We start from the raw sequence: 27,882 nt of genomic DNA on the forward strand, positions 1-27,882 counted from the left end.
TATAATATAATATAAACCGGCTCTTACATTAATTTTTGCTCCAAAAGACGCATTAGAGCTGATTGTCTGGCTAGGTCTTATTTTCGGGGAAACGCACTAGGACCAGGCACCCAACCAAAAACATATAGATTATTTACTACAGTACATTTAGATATAAATTTCAAAGCAAAGTCTGCTTGTTTTTCCCTTAAATTAGCTTTTATCTGAAATTTCTTTTATTTGAGAATAAACATACTTCTAGTACATTGTTTCTTCCAAATTTATAAGTGTGTTTCAGAGTAATTTATGAACTCTAATATGCTGGGGAAACATTGGTTTAAAGGAAGAAAAACATCCGTTGTTTTCTAACTCCATTTTTAAGTGACTTATATGATATCTTATTTTAAATTTCTATGCCACCCTCTACCTGACAGTTCTAAAGATGAGAGACTTGTCCCTTTATAAATTCACTAATGGAATATAAATACTCTACCTCTAAATATACTAATTAATAACGATAATAATGGTAATATAAACACTTATAGGTAACTATTTGTGATGCACATTTCCAAACACTCTTTATATGAATTTAATAATCCTCGTCACAAAACTATCACGCATATAATATTATTATTATTTCATTTTGTGGGTAAGGAATTGGAGGCACGGGGAGGTTACATCACTTCGCTAAGGTTAGAAAGCTAATGGGGCAGAACTGTAATATATGTGCCATCAATTCCAATTCTAAACAGATTGATATGCAGATTGTAGGCAGTTTCTGTATCAGAGTTATTCTTTGAATACTAAAAATTACCAATAGTTTTGATTTAAAATGGCCTTGGGATTTTTAGGTAATCTACTTGGAAAACATTATTGACCATGATGTCATACATCTGTAATACACAAATTATTCTTTAGAGAGCTCAGATAGATTCAGATTTGGGGGGTGTAGCCATGTCTCACAATGAAACATCAGAACGTGGATTAATACGGCCAATTGGCACCACAAAGATCATTTCAGAGATCTCTTCATTCCCAATTAAGCTTTCCTCCCTTTCTCTCTCTGTCTCTGTCTCTCTCTCTCTGTCTCTCTGTCTCTCTCTGTCTCTCTGGTTCTCTCTCTTTCTCTCTGTCTCTCTCTTTGACATAATGAAGAATCATGAAGTAAAACACAAGGTAATTCATTTAGGAAAATAAAAACTCTAGAAAACTTAATTTGGCTACCATTTTTAAAAAGCATACTAGCTCGCTCTCATTTCTTCCTTATTTGGAGCACAAAAGCAATTTATGCAATCTTCTCAAAGGTTGTGGTCATTTTTAAATAACTCAAACATATAGACAAATTATTTCTATCTTCTGAGGTTGTCTTCATGTGTTTTCTCTCTCCCTGCCTTCCCTAGGAGTCACACATGTCTATACAATATCTAAATGATCATCCTTCTTACTCCAAATTCTTTGTGCTCAGTTCTGTTGGTTTCTTTTTTAATGCTGCTTAGTTTATTCTTAAACCAATTTATTCTTTTCCCCAAAACATTTATTGGCTATTTGTCACTGGAGAACTAGCCACAATCTACCCATCATTTATTTGTATCAATCAAGTAAAGACTTTGAGTAAATTAAAAAGTTTTAACATGTAGGATTTCTTTGTGATGAATATTTACTAGAAGAACAATGATGTTTCATTTATTTTTAAAGTTAAATTAACAAAAAGAAAATTAAAACACCTATAATCCCACCATCTGGTGATAACCTTTATTGAATCCTTCTAGATCTTATGCTGTGATTCTGTGGTCATTCGTGCACTGAGAATTATTTCTAGGTTTTGTTTGTTTTTTTTGTTTGTTTGTTTGTTTGTTTGAGTTTTTCTTCTTGATAGAAGAGACATGTTCCTGAAAAGGGTTTTTGTTTTAAAAAAACAAACAAACAAAACAGAACACTTCATTCCCAAGCTTCTTTGTTGAAAAGTATCTGTAATTAATTAAATTTGAACACTCCTACAATGTATGACACTCCTCCCCAAACCCACTTTTTTCTCCATTCTTCTTGTTTCTTGAGATTTTAAGCTTAAGATATTTATTATAAACATAATGAACAAATTCATAAAGCATAAAGGGTGCTCTCCTAAGGAATAAAAACATTATCAACATTTTGTATCTTTATGCATATGTTTAAATTTCATTGTCCCTTTCAGACATAAAAATGCTGTTGCCAGATGGACTGCACGTCAAAAAACAACTCTTATGTGAAACTTTAAAAGGGTCCCATAGCTGAAGAAGCCCTATAAGCGTCTTATAATTACTCCTCAGATGTCCTGTTGATGTCTGTATTCTCTCTCTGATTTCACATACTTTATTTAAATTTTTTAAATTTCATTTTTCAGGCAAAATATGGTCAATTTGAATTAACAAAGTCTAAGGACATATTAGCAAATATTTTTATTACATTTTTTAGTTGGTTAACATTTTAAACAATTTAAAAACACAGTAGTAGCTGTTGATAGTAATTGCCTTTGAGAGACCCTAGAAAGGGAAGAGGAGGCCTCACTTTCTGTACCATTTTAATAGTCTAACATGTGTATTATTTTCTATGTTTTGTTTTTTAAATGTCCACCGACTATCTGGGCACTGGAATTTTTCATTTTGTTTTTCGTATTTAAATAAAATGAAAATTGTAAAGTAGTGAACTGTTCTGAAATTGCTATTTCTTGAGACTTTTGCCTCCAGTCCAGCAAAGCCTATCCCACACTGCAGTGCCTACTCTAAGGGTAGAAGGTTGGCACCCTTACCGGTGGTATACAGGAAATGAAGTTAAACACGCGTTTCTGTGGCATTTCAGCACAATATAAGTTTGTGCATCAGCAGACATATCAGCTAAGGGTAGAGAGCATTTTTTTTTTAAAATCTTTTATTGGGGAATATTGGGGAACAGTGTGTTTCTCCAGGGCTCATCAGCTCCAATTTGTTGTCCTTCAATCTTGTTGTGGAGGGCGCAGCTCAACTCCAAGTCCAGTCGCCATTTTCAACCTTTTAGTTTCAGGTGGTGCAGCCCACCATCCCATGCGGGAATTGAACTGGCAACCATGTAATTAAGAGCTCATGCTCTAACCAGCTGAGCCATCCGGCCACCCTAGACAGCACATTTTTAAAGCAGCAAATATAAAAACAGTTCATATTTGTCGAGTACTTACTAAGTGCTCTAAGCACTTTACATGTATTCATTCACTCAATCTATTCTACAATTCTATTTTTTCTATTAAGCAAGTATTTTTTTGCCCAGTTTTATTATCTATTAGGTGTAGGAGTGTGTGTGTGTTTCTATTTTACAGACAAAGAAACTGAAATTCAGGAGACGTTAAATAACTTAAATTATATAACTAATAAACAACAGGATAAGGGATTCAACCACTGGATTGCAAGATTTTAAAGATAATGGAAACTTTAGAGTTGTTTTTCAAATTGCATTTCCTACCATTTTGGGTCACATATGTTATGTGCTATTGAGTCAACTCCGACTCCTCGACTGGTGACCCTAATGAATGAGTGATGTCCACAGTACCCCATCTTTATCAGCCCTGCCCAGCTCCTGTAGACTCAGCCTCAGCCTATGGCTTTTTTAGTTGAGTCCATCCATTTCATGTTTGGTCCTCCTCTTTTCCTGCTGCCTTCTATTTTTTGCAGCATTATTGTGTTTTCCAAAGAACCTTATATCATGCAAAATATACATATAACTTTTACGTTAAGGAAACCCAATGTTTCCTTCAAATTAATGCCATTTGTCATTGATTCCAGAAGTAAATAAGAGCGTCCTTTTTATGAGATGCAAATTCTAAGTCTTTTCTCTTGCAATAACGATTTACTTTTTGAAAAATCAAAATTGGCGACGTTCACAAATTCTTCAAAATGAATAGAACAATTTGTTTTTAAACATATCCTACATAGAATCCTTTACTTAGCACTACCATTCTTAAAAATCACACTCATTCATATAGTCAGCTTTAGCAGAGGAATTATAAATCACTGTGCATTTCCTGTGCACCTGTGAGTCCTTCGAAGTCATTACAACTCAGGGAGAGTTGGCCTCCATCTTGGAGCCAAGAGCGCCTGTGTTCAGAGATGGAATGGAGTACCTGAGGGAGAGGAAGAGTGTACCTTCTATAGACTAGGTTCAGACGGGTCTAGACAAACCTTGTTGAAAAGGTACTCAAGGGGATTCAAACTCAGTACCCTGGATTAAATAGTCTTTAACGGTTTTCCAACTCATAGATACTGTGTTTCGCTGTCCCTGATTGAACTGGGAAGCTTGAATACGTAGTCGTTCTTCTCTCTTACATCAGTAACCATTCATTACTCTCTCAGCCAGTCTCACAAGTGTATTTTAATAGAATCCAGCTACCAGTGAAGGTAGCTGACATTGTTAATACCTCCTTGCAGTGTGTGTTACACGGTCATGTTCAGTATTGGTCTTTCTCTTTAGAGTAGTGCCAGGTGTGCATATGTGCAGACAGGATATCAGCATCTATATTGAACGTGTCTTTGAAAGGATATCCATCTAGAATTCGTTTTATATGTTAAAAACTTATCCTGTATAATTGGAACATCAATCGCAACTGCTTCTCCTCTGCCCAAGATCAACTATGGGATCTTCAAAGTACAGAGGCACCAAAGACTTCCCCAACCAGGACCTCTCTTTGGAGTAATTTCATTAGATTTAATCTTTGAAAATAGGAATGGTCATCAGTTTACTGTTTGTCCCTTTAAATGAAAAGATTTGTTCCTCTCCTTCCATTTTCCAAACTATTATATGCTATAATTTTCTTTTTGTAGACTTAATTTTCTGGTTTTGTTGTTTTTTGTTTTTGTTGTCTCAGTTTTCAGAAATGAGTTCAGTGTTGATTATGGAGTTCTAAGGTGTACAATGATGATTTACTTTTACTTCATAAAAGAGCTCTTGGTTTTCAAAAATAAGAGGATTTACATAACGACATTTCAGAATTATTATGAACAGAAAGGTGGTGCTGGGTTTTATGGTTTCATAGTCTTTGCCCTGTGTTCTTTTGGTATGTTATGAAGTAGCATAATGGCCATTTTGTTTGCTTTCAGCCCCTTTAATGGGGGTGCAGAAAAAGCACACCCAATATGCATAGAAAATATCAAGATCTATGAATCTTATATACTCATCTTAAGCAGTCACACAGACTTAGCCTTGATCCTTTAAGCATTTGTGATACTTTGTGAAAGACTGTCACCTAGCCCCACCTAGAGCTAATTTCCAAATTCACCTGCAAAGTAGACTGCGTCATTTGCTGACAGTCATGTAGTCAAGACGCAATGGGAAGCTTTGCCGTGGTGTTTTGAACTTACCCTTGAGATGAGGGACAAGCAGGTGAAGATGTCGGCAGTTCTAGAGTAACTGAGCATTCACTCATTTAACAAACCCCACTGAGCCCTTAGTGGTAAACACCAGGTGGGGAGTCAAAAATGTAAGGGTGAGGAAGGCTCAGTACCTACCTTCAAGGAGGTCACTGCTAATTGGGAAAGCACTCAATCAAGTAAAGAGTGACTTATGTTAAAGCCACACAAGACAGAGCAAAGATGGAGGATGGCTGCCTTCTGCCCAGGGGGAAAGTCAGGGAGATAACCAAGCTGAAATCTTTCAAGGATTAAGAGGGCTTCTCCAGGCAAACAAAGGAAGAGAAACACTCTTCAAGCAGAGAGTTTAAAAAGGGCCTGGGGCATTTTGGAAACTGCAAGTAGTTTAGAGACTAAAATTAAGGGTTAAGTGAGGGCAAGCTGTGTGGTGAGGCTAAAAGGGAGAGAAGCTTCGGGTTAATCCTAGAAAAAATTTAAGCCAAAGAGTAGCATAGTTCGATTCATAATTTAGAAAGACCGTTGTTGATTTTCTAAAGGTAAGAAACTGAAAGGCTGGAAGACCTGTTGGGAGGCAGCTGCAGTAATCCAGGTGACAAACAAAGAGTGCTTACATTGTAACAATGGGAATGAAAAAGAGGGACGCCAGTGAGAGAGATTTAGGTGGCAGAATCAATGGATTCTGAGCACCAGAGATTCAAAGGAGTAAGGTGTAAGCCATACCCTCCATGAATGAACAATCTGGTTCGGACAACATGTAAATTTACCAGCCTTGTTAGGCAAATGTTACATTCAAAACTCCATTCACAGTCGAGTTATCTCGTCTTATGAATCCTTCTTGTGGGAAATACAGGACGGATGTTTGTTTGATTTTATTTTCTGGGAAAAACATCCAACTGGAAGAGTTTTAGTTCCACTCATTTTAGATGTGGATAATTTAAAAAGGAAAGAATTTAAGATTCAAAACGACTTAGATATGGGTGGTAAAGCAGATGGCAGAAAAAGAGAAGTTTTTACAGTGAAACTTGAAGATGAGGAAAAGGAAATGACGCCCCAGAACTGTAATCGGGCAACTTCTATGAGGAGGAGGAAAACCAAAGATGCGCGGAGCAAGCTGACAATGTCTGCTGTGCACGGAGTGACGCTGGGCAGCCGCATTCGGACTGCGCAGTGTCATTCCGGATACTGGGGAGCCCATCTGAGAAGTGTCAGCCCAAAAGAGCAAGTTTCCCCAAACCTTTTTCCATTTCACGCATCCATATTATACTCTTCATTTCTGTGACCTCGGCAGGACCTAGATGGCAGAGGTGCTCAAGTCTAAGTTATAAAGTGAAAGCCATCATGTCTCAGTGTAGAGCCAAGCACAGAAAGGAAAAAACACATACTCGTTCTCATTGTGTGCGTATCATTTGCAGCAAAATTAATTTACCAGCAACATATGGGATTATAGGGAAGGGTGGTTCAGAAGGGTCTACTAACCAAGGGAGGATAACTGGGAATAAAAGGACCTGTTATTATTCATTCGAAGTGTATAAAGGGGCTTTTCTATTTTCTGTTCAACATGCTGGTGTTTTCATTGTATTTTAAGTAAAAATATTTGTGAGGAATTTCATAGATTCACTGACAAACTTGCTGTCCAAACTTCTATTCTCTATCGGGTCTTAAATGTGAAAATTGCAAATTCTACAGAACTCTATCCTGAGAGTGCAAATTTACATGGAGACCCAGAAAAGCAAGAGAATTATTCTGCCCAGCAAGAATACGGGAGAGGAACGCAAGGGGAAGTGATATTTGAATTGGGCCTAAAGAATGAGAAGGGTTTCATCAAAGCTGCAATAGCGAAAAGGAATTCTAGACAGAAGTAGTGGCCTCATGGAAGCATGAAAATGCACAGCATGTTCAGGAGCAGCCAGTAACAGCTGGAAGTGGCATAAATTGTCTGGAGAGCAAGAGGAAGGGGTAAGAGCTAAAGGTGGGAATACTTGTAGGGTTACCCTATGCAGCCTCCAGTAAACTCAGCTGGACAACCCAGCCGAATTTGTACCAGAGGTTACATCTAAAACATTAGGCAGGAATGAGGCCTGCTCACTTCGGACTTGTTCTTTTTATTCTCAAAGATGGTAGTAACTGGTGAATTTTTGAGTCTGTGGAACTACCCTGAAGGGTTCCATGATTCCCATGAGAACGAGTAGTTCTTGCGGTAAGGAAATGTTTTAGGAATTGTTGATTATAGGTATGTTAACAACTTCCAATTACATAATGCCCTAGAAAGATCCAAATCTTTTTCATGTGTTTCTCTCATACTCCAGAAATAGTACTGGCAAATGTTCAGAGAAGGCAGAAATTTGCCAGAACGTACTCTTAAAAACCCCAGCTCACCTCGTTGTGGAAACAATCTTAGACAAATCTCTTGCATGTCATTCAGACTATATTACTTGACTTTGGTGTCACTGTTCATCATGTTAGGAATTATATGCATGCTTAGAAAAAAAAAGCCCTCTTTTTCCTTTCTGTAACTTGCTCAAGTACCGTAATTTGACCTGTGTCATAATTTTGATATCCACCTTGCTTTTAGTTAAAACTTTTACTTCCAGATCTTTGTTAATACTTCCAAAAAGGATTAAGAAACATCACAACATATGAATTGAAACACTTCATTGTTTTAAAAAACATAAATTCATGAATGACATTGAAGATAAAATGTAGTGCTATTTATAGGCCTTCAATTCATCCTCCCCCATAAAATTAAATGTAGACATCATTCCTGCTAGGACTTTAACAGAGTTAAACAACACAAGTGACAGGATCTTAAAACCATGGAAAATACCGTTGTTGTTTCAGTCAAACCAGGTATAACAACTTAAGTCTGGTCAGAGTGGGATGACACATTTTAATAATGGAATATTAAGACCTTTTGTTAACTGGCTTTAGAGTTTAGAGTTCCTCCCAAATTATTGTTGATTATGCTTCAAATTCAAAGCTTACTCACACATCCAATTTTACTACTTCTCTTTTCCCCTGACTACTAACTTACTGAAGTGGAGAGAGTTAGTAACCACTAAATCTTTCCACTGCTTATTGGGAGGGCTTAGTAGTGGAAAATTAATGAGGGGCTTTGGTTTACTTCAGTTGGCCAGCCTGGAGGCCACAGGAAATGTCTAGAAACAGCACGTCATGTTACCAGGGAGCTGGATTGAGTCAGTTTGATTGTGCAACTCCAGAACCTGTATGTGTGTCTTTCAGTTGTAGTTGTGACGGCCCATATACAGCATCTAGTTATGTGCTTCTAGAATAGATTCTAGATGGGGTACCTGAAGGGCCTTCCCATACCCTGCCAATCAGCTAGTGCTATTTTAAGATGGATAGTCATGGAAATAATAGTCATTTCCATGACTATTATTTAGAATGAGTTGGCAAGTTCAAACCAGATTTCATGAATATTCCTGAAATTGTCAGTAAAAACTAGATGTTGGGTAAAGGTACTTTTTCTCAAATGGATGAAGGGGGTTTTCTTTTTTTAGCATCTGTATGATATTTTTATGATTATTAAAGGATATATTAGATCCATTTTTAGGCTACATATCAGCCTATCAACCAACGATCGTTTTTTTATTAAGCAATTCTCCACTGTTAAGAAACATAGTTAGATTTCAAGCTATGTCACTGTTTTTGTTGTCTTCAAAGAATGGGATGTAGTTCGAGCTTCTTTGTATGAGCTTTTAATAAAACATACCTGTCTCTCAGGACGCCTACTCTATTGGTAGGTGTAGATATTTTCATTCTGATTATTTTCACTCTAGAGCACCAAGGTAGTGCAAGACTATTGGATCTTCTCTTAATTCACTACAGTGATCAACAGAGACTCCCCACACTGTAAGGAACCTTCCCCTTGATTTCACAAAGGAAGATGTTAACACTCACAGAAAATAGCTGACTTTTCCCCTCGTAAGTCTGCAGAGTTAGTTAATAAAAGAACTAGAACTAGAACCCCAGTCTCCTGCATTCTATTGTACTATGTCTTCTCTGCTAGAATGAAGTTAGGTGTCTCCTTCCTTCATTGTTCTCCTTTGATATTTGAGGACCTAATTCTCCTTTGGTAAATGTCCAAAAGCAAGTGACGAATGCAGTTCATTTCCTACACGAGAGAGAGATCCCAGTTTCGGAAATATTTTCAAGATCTGCATGGTTGACACAGAAATGTATCTTCATAACGTTTAAAAGAGAGAACACAATAATAGTAAATCCCCTGACTCAGTGCCCCTCCCACCTTATTTACAGTAGAAAGCATAGAAATGGGTGACCCATCAGAATAATTGTCCAGGTACTTAAAATGTATTTTGACCAGAGGGTAAGGGGGGAGGGAGATGGTAGATGAGGGTAAAGGGGGTCAAATATATGGTGATGGAAGGAGAACTGACTCTGGGTGGTGAACACACAATGGGATTTATAGATGATGTGATACAGAATTGTACACCTGAAATCTGTGTAACTTTACTAACAATTGTCACCCCAATAAACTTCAATTTAAAAAAAAAATGTATTTTGGATGATAGCTACAAAAGCACCTACTGTGTTTCCCTGAAAATAAGACCTAGCCTGACCATCAAGTCTCATGTGCCTTTTGGAGCAAAAATTAATATAAGATAAATAATAAGATAATTTAATATAAGATTAATAAATTAATTAATATAAATTAATATATTATATTATATTATATTTTATATTATATGACCCAGTATTTATATTATATTATATTAACCCGGTATTATATTATACCCAGTCTTATATTAAAATATAAGACCGGGTCTTATATTAATTTTTGCTCCAAAAGATGCATTAGAGCTGATGGTCTGGCTAGGTCTTATTTTTGGGGAAACATGGTACTTCCTTTTGAAAGAGTTATGTCAGATGACTTAAAAGAATTTCAATATAAATTTTATTTAAATGTCTTTCATTTTGTGTTAAATATTAATATTTCAAAGGGCCAAAACGCATATTCCACCAGAATGCCTGACTGTTATTTTATGCAAAAAATGTCTGAGCCTTACATGGTCTTATTAAGCATGTGGAAATACTGTGTCAGACTGCTTTTACTGAAAATAAAATGATTTCTAAATATAAATATGTATTCTTTGAATGATCATCCAACTCATTCCATGCATGCATTTCAATTTATAGCCACATGTGCATTATTTTTAAAGAACTTTTAACTCTGGATCTTTTTTTTTGCCTTAATTTATCATGGAATAAGAAATTATAATGAATTAAGGGACAAATTAATGGTTCTATTTTCAAAGATTCCAAGAAAAGATAGTAAGATTAAAAAGCCAAGGCTTTATTCTAAAAAATGTGTGGTTTTATACTTTAGCATTGCCACATATGTTTTGGCAAGTCCCCTTATTTAAAAGTCATTTAAAGAAAAAGGAATCTAAACACAGCATAAATCCATGAGAGATCAGGATAGGAGCTCCCTTGGTGGCGGTAATGACCAAAGTGGTCCTGAGGGGATTTCTGGGAGCTGGTGATGCTCTATTTCTTTGGATTCTAGTTTTGGTTAGTGGTATGGTCAAGACTAAGTGACACCTTTATGTGAAATATATATATATTTCAATTCAAAGTGAAAAATAAAATTAAAGTGCTAAAATAGTCTATGAAACTTGCCCTGTACAACTTACAAACATGTGACTGGTAGTATTATGTACTATTTATTATTTGATTCCAAATTTAAAAGACTATACATACAAAAAAATTGATAGATTGCTCCATTTTCCCCCCTAAATCCTTTCTATACTCTGCTAGGAATTTAGATGGTAAATGACTAAGTATTTTATCAGTTCAAGGAAAAAATATGTAAACCTTATATTTGTCATTAAGGTAAAAACAGAATGAGGCTTTACCTCCTTCTGAGTTTTAGAAATGTGGAATCTTTTCTTCTTAAAGTACATTCTAAACATGGTTTTATAGGCTGTCTTTTAATAAAGTCAGCCTATAAAGAAACATCTAAGTAACACATTCTTCAAATTTACATGTGTGGTTGATAATAGATGGCTAATTATGTTTTCCTGTGACTCGGGAATAAGAAGAAATGTTTACTTTTCAAACCGTCCTTGACAGGTTGCCTCTGCCAGCGCAGACATTCCTGGGCTACTGGGCAATTGGTCAGTCAAGAAATGGAATGCAAAGACTGTTGTGTCCAGCAGAAACTCGTCGTATAGATGTGAAGGTGGATATTATTACTTCTTCGTTAAAATATTGAATGTTACAGGTTTTTCTGTATCTTCACTGGAGAAAATCCATACAGTCTCAGAAATGACTTGGTCTGATGTTATTTTAGAATAGATTTAGCTCCAGCTCTAACTTTAGAGCCAGTCTGGCCTCTGAGAAACCCAATGTAGGTACAGGCTAATGGCCAGTAGAATTCCTAAGAGCTAAACTGTATTGCAGAGAATCAAGTTATTTTATGTGTTATCCTAGGACACTTACTCCATGGTGTTTGTCTTCATATAAACAGGCAAAGGAAAGGAGTATCAATCACTAGTTGCAACAGAAACCCCTCTAGGTATTTTCAGCAGAAAGGGATTTACTGTGGGGAATTAGATGCTTATAAAATCCTTAGAATGGACAGGAGCCAAGGGGCCACCACTGGACTTTGAATGTGAAGATCAGTGCTTCTGCTTCTGCTTCTGCTACCACTCCCATTGCTGGGAGCTATCCAATAACGCAGGATCAGAAAACTTTTTCTGTCAAGAGCCACGGAGTAAATATGTCAGGCTTTGTGGCCATTCGGATTCTTTCGCAACTGCTCAGCTCTGCCATAGCAGCGCAAAAGCGGCCTTAGCCAATGCACTAACAAATGCGTGGGTATGGGTCAGTCAAATGTTATTTACAAAAGCAGGCAATGGGTCAGAGTTGACCTGTGGGCCGTAGTCCGTCAATGCCCACCGTAGAGTGTAGAATCGGACCGCTCATAACTTGTCAGAGACTCCTTGTTCGCTGTAGCTACAGGACGATGGCCACTCCTTCTCTTCTGCCTTCCAAATTGCATGAGAGTGCATTTAGTTGGCACAATCTAAATCACATCAGAACACTTGCTGCAAAGGAGTATGAGGAATGTAGTTGTTAGTCTTCCGGCTCCTGAGATGCAGACTAGATAGAAAGGGGCAGGGTGTGGGGAGATGGGTGCCACAGGAATCAATATCGAACCCAAACATTTTTCTATCAATTAAGGACTGTAGGGCATACACATCATTGAAATTTTAGTGTATCTATGTAGCCCTTTCAGGATATCCTATCTAGGTACCCAGCACTGATTTCAATAACATGATTAAATTAATACCTCTGCTTATGTTTCTGTTCAATTATTTTTACCATGTGTGAAATGCTCTACCTTTTATAACTAACAGTAGTGGTTATCAGTAAATTGTTTTTCATTTCAATTGTCTTTTTTTCTTTTACATTTTATTTCCAAGACCCAGGTTTAGCCATTACATTCTATATAATGATCTAATAATCATTCTTTACAGTGGAACTATATCAGACCGTGATTCGTTCCTTTACAAATTATTCTCCTGGTTTGGACAGCTTTGGGTCCCAGTGCCTGGAGTTCAAAAGTTGCTCTTGGCTTAGGAAGGAATGAAGTAACAAGAAATCTTATGGGATTTTACATCTGGTATATTTTATGAGTAGAAAGAAAATAAAGTGAGAAATTAAATAAGATAGCACATGTGGCAGCATTTATAAATGCAGGTATATGGCATTATTGTTGCTATAAGGACCAGGCTAGTCAATAAAATGAGAGGAGGTATATTAAGATATTTAATATTTGAATTTGAATTCTCTATTTTGGAAGAACTATAGCTTTTCTACACTTTGATAACTACCCAAATTTCATAACTCTGATAATGACTTTGTTATAGGGCCCAGTGCCTGTCAACATACAGAAGTATCCAATAGAAAGACAGGAGGGAAGAGCTCAAACCTTTACTGAAGAATGTGTCTCCTGGAGTTTGCCGTTGGATGAAGTGAATATAATCTGTGACATTGCTACATCACATGGTAAATCAGTTGAGTCTTTCGATTTTTCCTTCCTACGCTGATTGTTTTTAAAGTGGGATGAAAATACTCTCTAGACATCAAGAAGTCCATGATAGACTCACTCACTGTGCCATTCCTGGATTGGACAGCAATTATATGTAATTTAGAACTAATTTCCTATAACAACCTAACAAAACACTGTTGTGGAATCCACATCAGCCCCGCTGAGTTTGTATTCATATGCCTGTTTCTCATTACATTGTAGCACAAAGTTAAACACACCCAGGCCCCTGCTAAAAATAGAAGCAGGACAGAAGGAGAAGAAACATTGGATTTTTTTTGGCTGGGATTCCAGTTGGGCGACTGCATGAACCATGAAAGCTGGGCTGGAGTGATTTGCAGTCATTAAACTTCTCATTGTAAAGAATGACAAATAAAGGATGTGAACTTTTGGCATCTGTATTTCTGGACTGTTGCCATTACTTACTGATTCATGCAGTGTGCCCTTGTACCTTTTGGCAGAAGTGTCTCAATTAGTGGCAGTTAGTAAGGTAATATAAACAGAAGTGAGGCAAGGGGAAGGGAGAGAGTCTCTGACTGGACTAGGTTGGGGGTGTTTAAGTAAAAATTCAGAAACAAGTTTTGTTCCTGTAAGTTCTATTAATTTTGTTTATTTCTAGAATCAGCTATATTTAATAAAAATATATGCTTTTAAAAAGCATAGGTTTTTTTGGTAACAGATTGGTGCTTTTATTAAGATACTTTACATCCACTAGTAGAGAATAAGGATGGACTCTATGGATATATTTGAACTTTAGCCCATGTCTCATACTTCGGGACTGTAAAGAAGTATGTTGTGATCCGCTACTCATGACCTAGGACAGGTGTCATTAATCAGGTGAGGTGGCACTTTTCTCGTTAAGTCCTGTCACAGCCTCATAGTTCTCAACACAGCATTCCAGGCACTGCTGCCAATTAGCCAGAATTGTCCCTTTGGGATGAAACTCCTCTGCTAGCCCTCATGTAATTTAGTCCTCGATTTCAGTACTGTCCCCATTTGGAAACTAGGTTTTTGTTATTTGTTGCTTACCTGTTCTGTATTAATAAGAGAAAAGAGCATTTTCTTGGGTTAGAGTCATATAGATAGACAGATCTATGTATCTATATCTATATATCTATATCAACATTGATATAGATATATAGATATAGATTTGAGCTGTGGGGGTTCAGAACGAGCCACCCCAAGATGTGCCTCAGTGGTCGGCTGCTTACTTTGAGCTAAAGGCAACTTGAGCTTCAGGCTCCAGGGAAACTTCTATCCCTCCCTTAACTACCTAGAAGAACTTGAATTAGGGCCCCAGCCCATAAGAGATAACAGAGATACCTTCTTTTGATCTATAGAGCAGAGCAAACTTCTGTTACTAAACATCTGTTCTTACATCCCCAATGGCCTGACACTTTGAAGCCCCCCAGGTCCCTTACCTCATCCCTAGCTCAGGATGTCGTATACACCTCAGTCCCCCTTCTATCTCTGAACCTCTCCTGCACGTGGGGCCTCTGACTCCTGTGGGGGTGGGGGGCAACCATACACATGTATGTATTAAATTTGGTTATTTTCTCCTGCTAATCTGTGTCATGTCTATTTGATTATTAGACCAACCAGAAGAACCATGAGGGTAGAGGAAAGTGTGTTCCTCCCTCACATAGCCAAAGACCAAAAAACAATTAAAGCCTGCAATAAGGGAGAACAATTCATAAGTTTATTAAGTACATTTCTGTTAAAACTTTTGCTATATTCCATGGTGTCCTATATTATGTGAAAAAGTGCTCAGTAAGTATTGAATTGAACTGATTTATGCTGATAGTGGAAGCGTTAAAAAGATTCTTAAATTAGAAATTATGTGATTTTACCTGATAGTTGGAACTGGAATACACAGTCTCCTAAATAAGGGCTTCTTGTGCCCTTCGGTTGACTTGTGTTTCTTATCAATGTTAGCTTATTTATTTAAATTTCTTATATATTTACATATAACATTTTGTCTTTATTTGTAGGCATGGCACATACACACACACACATTATGTGTGTGTGTGTGTTCCAAATTTTCCGGAATAGTCCCAAATATAAATGTTATTATTTCATTAAGCTATCTTGTGTCTTAACTTTGGGATCAGAAAATATGGCCACTGTCAAATGGGTAGATACCTGCATGAGGAGCAATGCTGACGGCATTTGTTATGCAAAAGCACCTTAGTTCCCTGCTGCAAAGCGCTCACAGATCGATTATGGAAAACATAGTCTGGTCTGACTCATCAAAGGGACCAGCAGCACTGGCATCTCCTGGGAGCTTGTTGGGAAGACTGAATCTGAAATCCCATCCCAGACCTACGGAATCAGAATGTACATTTTCATTAGATCCCTAGTGATTCCTATACACTTGAAAGTTGAAGAAGCTCTGATAGAGAATTTAGAAAATCGACCTAATCAAGTACTCAGATTGAAAAGACAGATATTTTATTTTATTTTATTTTATTTATTGTGGTATGATTGACATATAACATTATCTTAGTTTCGGGTGTACGACATGATTCTATATTTGTATGTATTGTGAAATGATCACCACAACAAGTTTAGTTAACATTTGTGACCATACAAATTTGTGTGCGTGTGTGTGCGTGTGTGTATGGTGAGAAGGGACAGATACTTTACAATAGAAAATACTCAAAACATAAATAAAAGTTTGAAACGTAAGATCCATAGAGCTGAGAATTTTTTTAAATGGAATTATTTATAGCAAGAAAAACTTAAAGATCTAGTACCTATCTAGGAAATGCAAGATTAGCAGATAGAAAATGTTGACCAGCTTTTGTCCATCTGAACCAACAATAAAACAAGAGAAAAGAAAACTTTATTGAAGCATGAAGCACTTTGCTTTCATACAAGGAAGAATTTCCTGCCTTGAGAAGCGTTAAATATTTAATGGTGTCACTGTATTACGGAATTCTTTGGGGAGCAAATAGATACTTACTTCCTCAAACAGGTAGCTGTAGCCCCATCTACCTGTAGAGCAGGAACTAACTGGCTTCTCACGGTGTTTCTCAGCCTAATCAGTCCATCTCCAAATTATCTGAGTTCTGACTGTGCTCAGCCTCGTGATGCAGTTTCACCAGACCTCTTGACCAGTCAAAAAATCTGTTGTGGATGACAAAATGAACTCCTTTTTGTCATTTCAGAAAAAGAGGAAAATAATCTCTATGTAGCTACATGCAATCCGGTTTCCTTGTACTTTATGGATATGGCTGGGAAAACTGGCTACTTTGTGGACTTATTTGACATCTTCCCAAGAACGGCCAGTGGAGTGTGGCACCCATTTGTGACAGTGGCGCCCCTGGGAAATCCCCTCAAGGGTCAACTGATTCTCCACGAGCAACAGGTAATGCATCCCAGGCCACTGACATGGTACAATTATGCCAAGGGTAACTTCTGTGAAGGAAGAGGCAAGAGTGATTTGCGACCTGTAACTGAAAATATGTGCCTTCGTAAAGATTGCAGGGAGGGGCTGGAGGGAGGGAGGAGCCAGGGTTGCATTTTATCAGTACCACAGAGACAGGCTAATACCTGCCTTTCTGCGGAGACTTCGGCATGCCCTGCAAGCCTGGAAACATGTAGGTCAGGGTTTCTCAACCTCAGCACTATGGGCATTTAAGGCCGGAGAAGTCTTTGTTGTGAAGCTTGCATTCTCTTTGAGGAGATAGACAATAAACAGGTAAACCAACAAATAAATATGCCAGTTTCAGGTAGTGATAAGTACTGTATAGAAACTAGGTAGTATCCTAGGGAGTGGAGGGAGTGGGGTAGGAAGAGTTAGGAGGGTGAGCAGGATTAAAGAGTGCTGACATATGTCCTCTTAGGAGACGACATCTTATCTGAGACCTGAATGGCACGGTTTATGCAGAGGCAGCCATATAAACACACTGAATAGAACGGTCTGAGTCCATTTAGACTGCTATAACAGAAAGACCACAGACTAAGTGGCTTATAAACAATAGAAATGTATTCTTCCTAGTTCTGGAAGCTCTGAACTCCAAGAACAAGGCATTGGCAGCGTCGATGTCTGGTGAAAGACCGACCACTTCTTACACAGATGATTGTCACCTCCCCTAGAAGAAGGAGTGAGGGATCTCTTTGGGGTCCCTTTTATAAGGGAAACTAATCCCATTCAGGAAGACTCCGCTCCTATGACCTCATCACCTCTGAAAGGTCCACCTCCTAATACACTGGGGCTGAGGGTTTCAGCATATTTATTGGAGCAGACCTAAACATTCATTCCATTGTAGGAATACAATTAGATCTTTCCATATCTAATGATGATCAAGTTCATCCACCACTACTATTCTGAGATAGCAATAATGAAAAGTACAGGTGCCCAGAGTCAGGCTAAAGATAATTCCAAACAAAAGGTAGAGATCAAAAGACAGGCTGTGTCTCAATTAGTGAGAATTCTAAAAGTCTAGGTTCATCTGTACCATACCAACAAAAAGGGATGTAGTGTTTTGTATACCTATTATCCACCTAGTGTCTACCACCTGCTATACTAAGCATTTTATTCATTCAACAAATATATCTCATATGCCTACTATTGGAGAAACTGCAATGAACAAAACAACAAAAATCCTTGTCCTCCAAAGCTTACGTTCTGGTGCAAGAAGATAGACAATAAGCAAAATAAATATTAAATGATATCTTAAGGTAGACGACAAGAAGCAAGGGAGAGTAACAGAAGGCTGGGAGGAAGAATACCATTAAAACACTGTGGTGGGCAGGGATCCTTTACCTGAGAAGATCATAGTTAAGCAAAGACCTGGTGGAGGTGAGGGGGGAACAGGAATCTGGAAGAGGGTTCCTGGTAAAGGGAACTACTTATAAGTTCAAAGGCCCAGAGGCTGGAGCGTGCCTCTTCATCTTTAACACGTGTGGTGGGGATGTTTGAATGAGAGGAAGAGTATTGAGAGGTGAGGTCAAAGAGGTCACTTAGTGGGTTGGGCCAGAACCATGGTGGAGCGGGTGGGGAAGCCGATAGTGTACAGCCTTGTAGGCCATTGTAACGTTCTGGGCCCTGACTCTGATTGGAATGGGAAGCTGTTGGAGGGAGTGGCATGACCTGACAGATATCCTGAAAGGATTTCTCCAGCTCCTTTTTGGTGAATAGTCTATGGGCTAAGGCAGAATGGAGACTAGTTCAGAGATTTTTGCAGTGATCCAGGCAGGAGATAATGGCAGTTTGGAGGAGGATGGGGGTCGTAAGTAATGATGGGTTCCGGATGTATTTGGAAGGTAAGACCAACAGGAATTCCTCATAGATCAGATGTATGGGGTGAGACAGAGTAAGGTTGAGTTCGGCTTCAAGGTTTAGGGCCAGAGCAACTGACAGTATAGAGACACCATCAACTAAGATGAGGAAGGAATCTATTTGGGAGAGAAAATTAGATGTTTGGTTAAATTTTAGAAGTCTATCAGATATCCAAGTAGACGAGTCTGGAGTTTGATGGAGAGGTCACAACAGAAAATATAAATTTGGGAGTCACTGGCATACAAGGCCTGAGACTGAAAGAGCTCACCAAGGGAGTGAATGTGGGTAGAGAAGAGAAGTGTGAACCCTACGCCCTGGGGCAATAAAATGTTAAGAAATCAGGGAGATGAGGAGGAATTAACCAAGGGGATTGAAAACTAGTGGCCATTCAAGTAGGTGGATAAACCGGGGAGCGTGGTATCTGGGGAGGCAAGGGATGAGTGTCTGAAGGAGAAGGATCAGCTGTAAAATGCCGACAACGCGTCAAGTAAAAGATTCCATACATTACCCCATGTTATCTTCCAGCTGCCTCACCTGTATAGCTAGCTATACATGTGAGGAAACTGAGGCTTGGGGAATTTCAACAACTTGCTCAGCAAGTACATGGGAACTGAGATTCAACCCACATTGGATGGACCCCAGCAGAGTTAAACTTCACCCACTCACTTTCACTCACTTCACATACTTGAGGAAAAGAATAGTCTGAAGAATTAAAAAGTGTTCATAATAGGAAAATATTAAAGAAATGCAATATCATTGCTTGAAAGAATTTAAAGTCACTGTGAGAATAAAGTGTTACCAAGAAACAAAACTTTTATTTAGACTGTGTCTAATCAAAAGGAAAATATTTAATAAGTACCGTGTTTCCCCGAAAATAAGACCTAGCTGGACAATCAGCTATAATGCGTCTTTTGGAGCAAAAATTAATATAAGATCCAGTATTGTATTATATTATATTACATTACATTACATTACATTACATTATATTATATTATATTATATTATATTATATTATATTATACCCAGTCTTATATTACAGTAAAATAAGAAAGACCGGGTCTTATATTAATTTTTGCTCCAAAAGACGCATTAGAGCTGATGGTCCGGCTAGGTCTTATTTTCGGGGAAACACGGTAACATGTCAGCAATTCGCTGCATAAATAAGTGAACTTTAACTTTAGGCCTTGCCTTAATAATTATCATAAATTCTGAGTTAATAATTTTTTTTCTGGTTTTCAGATTTCTCTTTCATTTTTCACTTTCTCCTAGAGGCAGAATTATGAATATCCAGGTATTGCTTCTAAAAGTTTATTTCCAGCACAGTGGAAAAAGGATTTTACTCTCTAGCTTTCCAACAAAATATCAATGCCATTGAATTGAATTCTATAGCCAGAACAAACTGTCATAAAAAGTGCATGATATCTTGGTGATTCTTAATTCAATAAGCCAATTAAATTTGGATAAGAATCTAAATTCGGAGTATTTATTCATACAGTCCTGCCAAATTTTTATCCATCAAGTTAACAGTCAAATTTATATATACCAATTCTTTAAAAGATTTTTAGGTTCTCACCAAGTATTTTATTTTCTCAAAAGATGCAATTATTTGGTAACATTGCTGATAATACTCCGTTCACTTACAACGACTTTCATCAAGTTAAATATGTTTTTCCTTGTACAGATTATTTGAATTCCATATAGATAGTGCTTTGCCTCCTGGCATTCTTGTATGTCACCCCGACTTATCCCTTTTGACCACAGTTTCAACAGTTTTCCAGAAAGCTACCTCCGCACCCTGAGAAGACACGTACTGCTATCTGGATACTTCTGTTCTACCTGTGGTCTAAACTGCCTCCTCTTTTCCCAGAGACAATATCTTAGCCTTCTGTCTCATGTTATGGCCCTGGCAGGATGTAAAACCTCTTTAATTCCAAATAAAAAGCATGCAGCTGTAAAATTGAACAAACAATAAGCAATTCTAAGGCAATGAAAAAAAAAAAAATGAGTGCACTGCCATCCACTCCTCCTTCCCCATTCTGCCCTAACTGAAAATGGAGCTGAAATATTGCAAAGTACCTGCATCCATTCATCTCTCCCTTGTCTTTTAAAACTAAAGCTTTGCATTTCCCTGGCTAGCTTAAGGAGTTGTTCAAAAGTCCTTGCTAAAATAAAATCTTAAGTGAGGAAAGGGAAATTTCTCCATGTCTAAAAATAAAGCGCCCACCCCCTACACTACCCCCACCCCCACCCATGAGATTACTTATTACATCTGTACAGAGTTTAGAATTTCAGATTTTGGGACATTGAGGGCATCCAGAGGTTACTTTTCTCCCAGTCAAATACAAACATAATAAAATTGCTCCTTTGCTTCTCCTCCCTGCCCCCCCTTAAAGGAGTGCCAAAGCCACAGTTACTTGTACTCAAGTGTGACGCAAAATTCTATTTTTAAACTCAGACAGAATATATCATTAGTCATTTACAGAAGGAAACCATTAACTTCTAAAAGGATGGAGCAACAGAACGCCTTCATGTTGCCAATTGCTTCTAAAATGAATTCTAAATACAGCAATAGCTGGAAATATATGTTTTCTGTCACTTAGAAAGATACAGTTTTTCAGTTCACTTAGGCCAAGTTATGATCATATAAGTACTAGACCCTAAAAAGGAAGAAAAATGCAAAACTGTACTAACTTATTTTTCTGCTTAATATTTGTTTAATCATCTGCTTATTCTTCTGCTTAATCATATTTTGGGATCAAACATTATTTTTAGGACTTTCTTTGCTTAGAAAAGTTAATATTATCCCAAATCGCTTCTGTGCTAAGAATTCAAGTTAATGTTGTAATATTTATCTTACAAGAAAGAGTTTCTCCTTTAAAAAACACTTATTCAAAATAGATTTAATCTATGGAGACTGTAAATTTTTAACTTATTAATATGTTTTCTTAAGAAAAATTTTGTTATCACTATCGTTTTTAATCTTTCAAATGCCAAGAATAATACTTCTTTATGAAAGTTAATTTTATAAAGAGTATCCTTAACACACATTCTTCATGGAGAATTGCACTTGTATATAGAATAGTGGACTCTAAGGGTGATGTTTGTTGAAAAATTTAAGCTTTATCAATATGTTGAGTAAAATTTTTTAGTACAGCCAAGATTAAGTACATAGAGTGAAGGAAACTGTGATAGGAACACTAGTTTAATTCTTAAACACTTCGATAAAATTAGCTAGTAAAATAAATTTGAAACCACCTATGAGGTTCCAGATGAATCATTGATCTTTTTATGTTTCTTTTCATTTCTCTCTAACTGAATTACATAATAGAGGATAACCATAATAGATGGTTAATTCATCATTATACTCTCCTTTGTGCTTTAAATATCAGCTGCTCAATAAATATTATGGGAGAAATGAATGAACATTTCGTATTCTGTTTCCTAATTTTTCAAAGTATATTAATTCTTTGGGTACTTTGTGACTTAATATGCCCCAAAGGAAGTTCTTAAAATGAAAATTTCATAAGGGTTAGGATAACTGGAGGAGTCCCAAATTTAAAACAGAACAAGAAAGAAAGAAAAAAAATGCATAAAAGTGAAGCCTAACAACTTGCTGATGCCTTTGGCAAACCTGTTAAAAGTCTTTAAATTTTAACTAAAAATGCCAACTTCTTTGCATCCTTTTAAAATATTTAATCTTTTCTGGCTTTCTCAATTTTAAGTTCTGATTTCATGTGTTTCAGCTCATTTCTTTTAATGCTTAAGGTTTATTTAAAAATTCTTTTTCTCAAAAAACTGCTCCTAATTACTAAGAAATTACTTCATTTTCATAGCTGATTAATAACGCTGCAGAAATCCCTTGTTTGTATATTATTACAGCTCCAACTATGAACGTTCTTCAAGCTTAGTGAATTTCAAGACGAAGAAACATTACTAGCTAGCTTCTTAGGGTCCCTGATATTTTCTTGATAACCCATCTTGTACATAATTTCTGAATTGAACCTGAATTTGTGAAAAGGATTCATTTAATTATTTTTAATTATTAATTTTAATTTAACTGTGTACAATGTAAAAGTTTTCAACAGAACAGTCTTTAAGGGTAATTTTGATAAAAGTAAATGGTCTCTTAAAAAGCATTAATCATCGTAATTTTATCATGACTACGTAATAAAACAGAATCATGGTTAAGCTAGCCTATATTTAGAAGGGGATGGTTTTAAGATAAAATCTTCAAAGAGAATACCTTCTGCATCACATCACTAGAAACATCTTCATAAAACCATCTAATACTTTAAATTCTGTGTGAAGGGAAACCATTTGGTGTCTTCATGGTGTCTCTTAAGTGTTTCCATATTGTCATCTTCCCTTCGGTTTAGCATGATAATCCTTACTCCCAGGTTACCAAGAGTCTTCTGCTTTTAAGAAAAGGAAAAAATCCTGACCTTTTCCCTGTTCACTTTATTTCCAGAGTAACATCATCCTACTGTTGGATACCACCGGCCAAACCCTTCGTCATCTTATCCTCCCCTCAGAAGAGGTTACGTCTAAGAAACCTTCCTGGTGGTACAAGGAAAACACTGTAAGGAATACACACCTTGTCCAAGGATTTGCTAGAGCTTTCTAACCATAAAGATGCATGCCTGCCCATTCTTTTCAGTGCTTTTTGTTGATTATAATGCACAAGGGAATTCTATTACGCAGTTGGAGATTTTAACACAATATAAAGAGACATAAATACACATATCATTAAATACCAAAGCTTCTTTTTGTATTCATCATACTCAAATGAAAACTTGTCAGACTGAATTCATAACAATAAAACATTATGAGCTATTTGAGTATGATAGTCGTAACAAATTCCTAATCGTGCAGTCATTTTAACCTGTTTTCCAGAGATGCATTTATGTTTTGAACTTCTATGATAAACAACTCCTGATTGCACCTACTAGATAAATAAACATTTTAGTTTATTAATTAAATTAAACTAGTAAATAAACATTTTAGGCCAACCCAAGAGAATTATTCTGCTGTTCAAAAAAAGGTAATAGATATATAATAAGGATTAGCATACTTAGGTCTTAAAAGACCATGAAAAAAGAGATTTTTTTAAATGTCAAAAATATATACAAATCTAAGAAGCAAAGTATTTCCTATTCATTTATGTTATGGTATAAATTCCACAGTTAATCATCCAAAAGCATGTTTATTTCTAACCAGTATTTGGCATTATTTTGAATAATTCTAAAGATGTTTCAGTAGGTAGTTTACAGTAAATTTTGAAATATGTTTTAGTCCATGTTATCATAAGAGTCTTGGAGCAGTAAAGAGGTAGCTTCTCCGAGAATTACATTTTACCTGTCGAAGAACTTTTTTTTAAGGCAGAGCAGCTGAGGAGACATGACTGCATCTGACACATTTAATGTGACTGTTTTGTTTTGTTTCATCTTTAGGAAACGTATAAAATGTGCAGAGAATTTTCGCACCAAAACTGGCTGGTATTCTACAAAGAAAAAGGGTGAGCTCTTGGTTGTAGAAGAATTAAACTGGACTCCTTATTTTGCCCATTCTGTTTCCTCTTTTCATTATCCTTGTTTATTGTAAAACTAGCATAACCTAATCATAAATGGTTTATTATAAAACGAACTCATCCCACGTTGTAGAACATTGAAACATAGACATCAGAAAACACACTGCTCACAGTCACATAATCGGCCACGACTCGCATGGCAACCACCACTTTCCACTATTTCTTTTTGTGCACACCCTTACATAGTTCACAATTTTCTATATTCATTTTCTCAATTAACATGTTTCTAAGTTACATTTAGTCTTCAAACCATTCTTTGTAGGGTTGAATCATATATCCTGAAATGACTCTTAGTCAACCATTACCCTCACCATTTCCTTTCAATAGTTCTCTTTTCCTTTTGCAGGAACAGCCTGACTGTGCTGGATGTTCTAGAAGGGCGAACTCATACCATCTCGCTTCCCATCAACCTCGAGACAGTTTTTCTTGTAGCGGAGGACAAATGGCTTCTGGTGGAGAGCGGGACCAATCAGTGAGTGGATGGATGTGCCTCGCGTCTCGTGGAGGGCGCTGTAGCTTGACCTTCCTTACCATGTTTCCCCAAAAATAAGACCGGGTCTTATATTAATTTTTGCTCCAAAAGACGCATTAGGGCTTATGATCAGGGAATGTCATCCTGAAAAATCATGGTAGGGCTTATTTTCCGGTTAGGTCTTATTTTCGGGGAAACGCGGTATCAATTTTCCAACATCCTGACTGTTCTGTCTTCCTATGTCTGTGTTTTAACAACTGAATTTGGCAGCATCTCCATAGGTGAAAGTTAAAACAAGTTGGGGGGAGAAAATGGCAATAAATTACATGTCACATCACAGAGTATTTATAAAAGTGTTTCAGAGGATAACGTCGAAATTAGCAGTAGAAACATAATGACTTTCATGTATGGTCCATATTTCTTTGGGCTTTTTCCTATCAGCACATTGAGAACTCAACTGTTTTCTTGCCAAACTAGAGATACTTCACAACAGATTTTCAGTTTATCCTCTCATCAAAGGGCCACAGTCTCCATCATAGAGCTGTTGCTTTTTTGTGACCTCACAGAATCCATCTGGTAGAAATTTCTTCTTCATTTTGTCTTGCATTCTCTTGCTTGGTTATGTTTATGTTTGTGTTGCATCCCCCATTGGACTGTACGCTTCTTAATGAAAGGGACATTATGTGCTCTTGGCAGAAATAGGGTGCATAGTAAATTTGAGTCCCCCCCTCCTTCATGCATTTCATCCACTAGCTAAATGCAGACTTTCTCTGCAACTCTGCTGACAAGCAGAGGTAGCCTGCTGCAAAAAGGTTTCCGGCTATTAATAATATCCCCTTTACAGAAATCTTAAAAATAAGTACATCAAGGGGATTACAGTGGTGAGGGCCTCTGTCCCTTAGCTGGTCACAAGTCAGACGTCAGACTCCCACTTACTGACTGATCAAACAGCCATGACAATAAGGGGTGTCTCATGAGCGTTGGTTTTTCTTTTATATCTTTTTTATATGAAGGGTTGGATTTTTAGTTCACATGTATTGCTGCATTGTTCTTAGGCACTGCTCTTTAGACACAGCGTGGAGAAGTTAGTTGGTAATTCATGATGTACTGCAAATTATACTCAGAATATAAAAAAGAGGTTTTTTTAGGGGGACTCTGATTTTTAGATTCTAGTGATCATTTTCATGATTATTATAAAAAGAAAAACTTTTCACTGAGATGTTTTATTTGTTTACAGAAAATACCTCTTAAGTAAGCCTGCACACATCGAATCTGAGGAGAGTGGTGTTTGCCAGTTGTATGTGTTGAAAGAGGAACCTCCTAGCGCAGGGTTTGGAGTTATACCAGGTAAATGCTGTGTTCTTTGTGTTTATGGCAGGATGGGAGCATGCTTATATACACACTGTCCTCTAGAATCATTTAACAGCAATAATATCAACAGATGTTAAATTTATACCAAAAGAAAATGTAGTCACTACACCAGAAATAGTAAATAAGAATCTACCATCTATTAAGTTCTGTCTTTAAAACTTTTTTAACAGACAAATCAGAATTTTTGTATGCATGTAGGTTCCAAGTCTATTTTAGGATAGCATCTTTTCTTTTTTTTACACAGACCATCAGGTTTTGTACTTAATTCATCACAGTTTTGGAGAAGTGAATAGTACTTATTTCAAAATCTAAAACATACCATTGCCAACACTGGAATAGGTCAATTTCATGTCTTTTCTGCAGGGTGTTATCAATGATAAAAAAAAGCAAAACAAAACCAAAGTAACCTGAGTTTTCTCAGACAGAAGGCCATGAATGTAATTTAAAGTGCTTTTCTATTTAGTTGGTGAGAATGAAATCTTGTAAAAATTAATTCCTGGAGCATTTTAGGGGCATATGGTAGCTAATGTTTTTCTGACACTATTCAGAAACAGATTTCAGCATTCCTCATAAAATTTCAAGTGATCAACTATCATCTGAAAATCTAAGTTCAGCTGTGGGACAAAAGATTGCCTCTCCGAACCGAATTCTGTCAGATGAGAACAGTTACGCTACAGTTGTCGTTGGTTTCCCAGATCTCATGGTAAGCATCAGTTTTTTAAATTATTGATTAAATATTTCTTCTCCTCAGTTTGGACTATAATCAAAAAGCCTATTTGAGGGGGTAATTAAAAATGTAACGATTTTTTCATAAACATTTCAGATCAACATTCTGCTTTCCAAATCAATCAATGTGTATTATCCATATGGTTTCATTGCTTTTTTTTTTAATTACCACTTACAGTATATACAGTTATATATTTTAGTAAGGGAAAGCCATTATTCTCCATACATGGGAGTTCATGTGACACAGTTAGATACTTAACAGACTGATGACAGTGATTTTGTATCATGTTGTCTCGATGTGTACTCACACACTCTATCAAGAAGAACAATTTGAGATTAATAAAATAACATCGTCTATAATTTTTAAAAATATGTCAGGGTCTCATTACTGTAAATTAAAATTTTCAACACTTATGAACATCAATTCACTTTCCATTGAGTTTTGCTCTGATTTATCGTATCTTTGCAGTATCCAGATTATACTATAAATGCTGATGGCCTCAGCTTAGTTTGCTTTTACATGGACCTTTCTGCTGTTATTTACTATTATTATCGGTAAAGAGGCTGTTTGTAATTGACTTCAGGTGAAACTAGGCAACATCTTCCCCTGATGGAAATGTGGGAGAATGAAACATAAAGGTTATTTCAGTCCAAGTTGCCGTCTAATAACCTTAAATGTAGCTCTGTGTGTTTTGAGTACACATGTAATTTTCATAATTTCCTTTGTAGCTTTTAGATGGGATGATAGAATCATTTCAAGATAAAAAATATTGGTGCTCCTTGGTAGTACACCAGTCTCACATACGTCAAAATTTTAATGTATTTAATAAATGATGAGGACTTGAGAGTACGAGACTTTTGAAATCCAAAACCCAGAGGATAATATGTGCCATAGGACTTTGCCATATGTCTTCCTAATTATCAGGTGACAATCATTTTCTGTGGTATTATATAACTGAAAATGAAGCATGTTGTTAGAATACAGTATCTACAGCAACC

At 36.8% G+C, this 27,882-nt stretch overlaps 1 protein-coding gene across 1 annotated transcript in view; it reads left to right on the forward strand.

Annotated features, from left to right (window-relative positions):
• The window catches only part of VWA8 (von Willebrand factor A domain containing 8), a 299,559-nt gene that overhangs the window by 169,736 nt on the left and 101,941 nt on the right, over nucleotides 1-27,882 (forward strand). Inside the window, exons 27-34 of the mRNA XM_033104113.1 lie at nucleotides 11,460-11,568; nucleotides 13,262-13,400; nucleotides 16,611-16,810; nucleotides 23,196-23,306; nucleotides 24,178-24,242; nucleotides 24,661-24,786; nucleotides 26,024-26,133; nucleotides 26,706-26,860. Coding sequence (XP_032960004.1) covers nucleotides 11,460-11,568; nucleotides 13,262-13,400; nucleotides 16,611-16,810; nucleotides 23,196-23,306; nucleotides 24,178-24,242; nucleotides 24,661-24,786; nucleotides 26,024-26,133; nucleotides 26,706-26,860 — 1,015 coding nt within the window. The remainder of the gene's footprint in view (nucleotides 1-11,459; nucleotides 11,569-13,261; nucleotides 13,401-16,610; nucleotides 16,811-23,195; nucleotides 23,307-24,177; nucleotides 24,243-24,660; nucleotides 24,787-26,023; nucleotides 26,134-26,705; nucleotides 26,861-27,882) is intronic.

The sequence above is a fragment of the Rhinolophus ferrumequinum genome, chromosome 4 (assembly GCF_004115265.2).
Source record: "Rhinolophus ferrumequinum isolate MPI-CBG mRhiFer1 chromosome 4, mRhiFer1_v1.p, whole genome shotgun sequence".
In the NCBI taxonomy this organism is placed as follows: Eukaryota; Metazoa; Chordata; class Mammalia; order Chiroptera; family Rhinolophidae; genus Rhinolophus; species Rhinolophus ferrumequinum.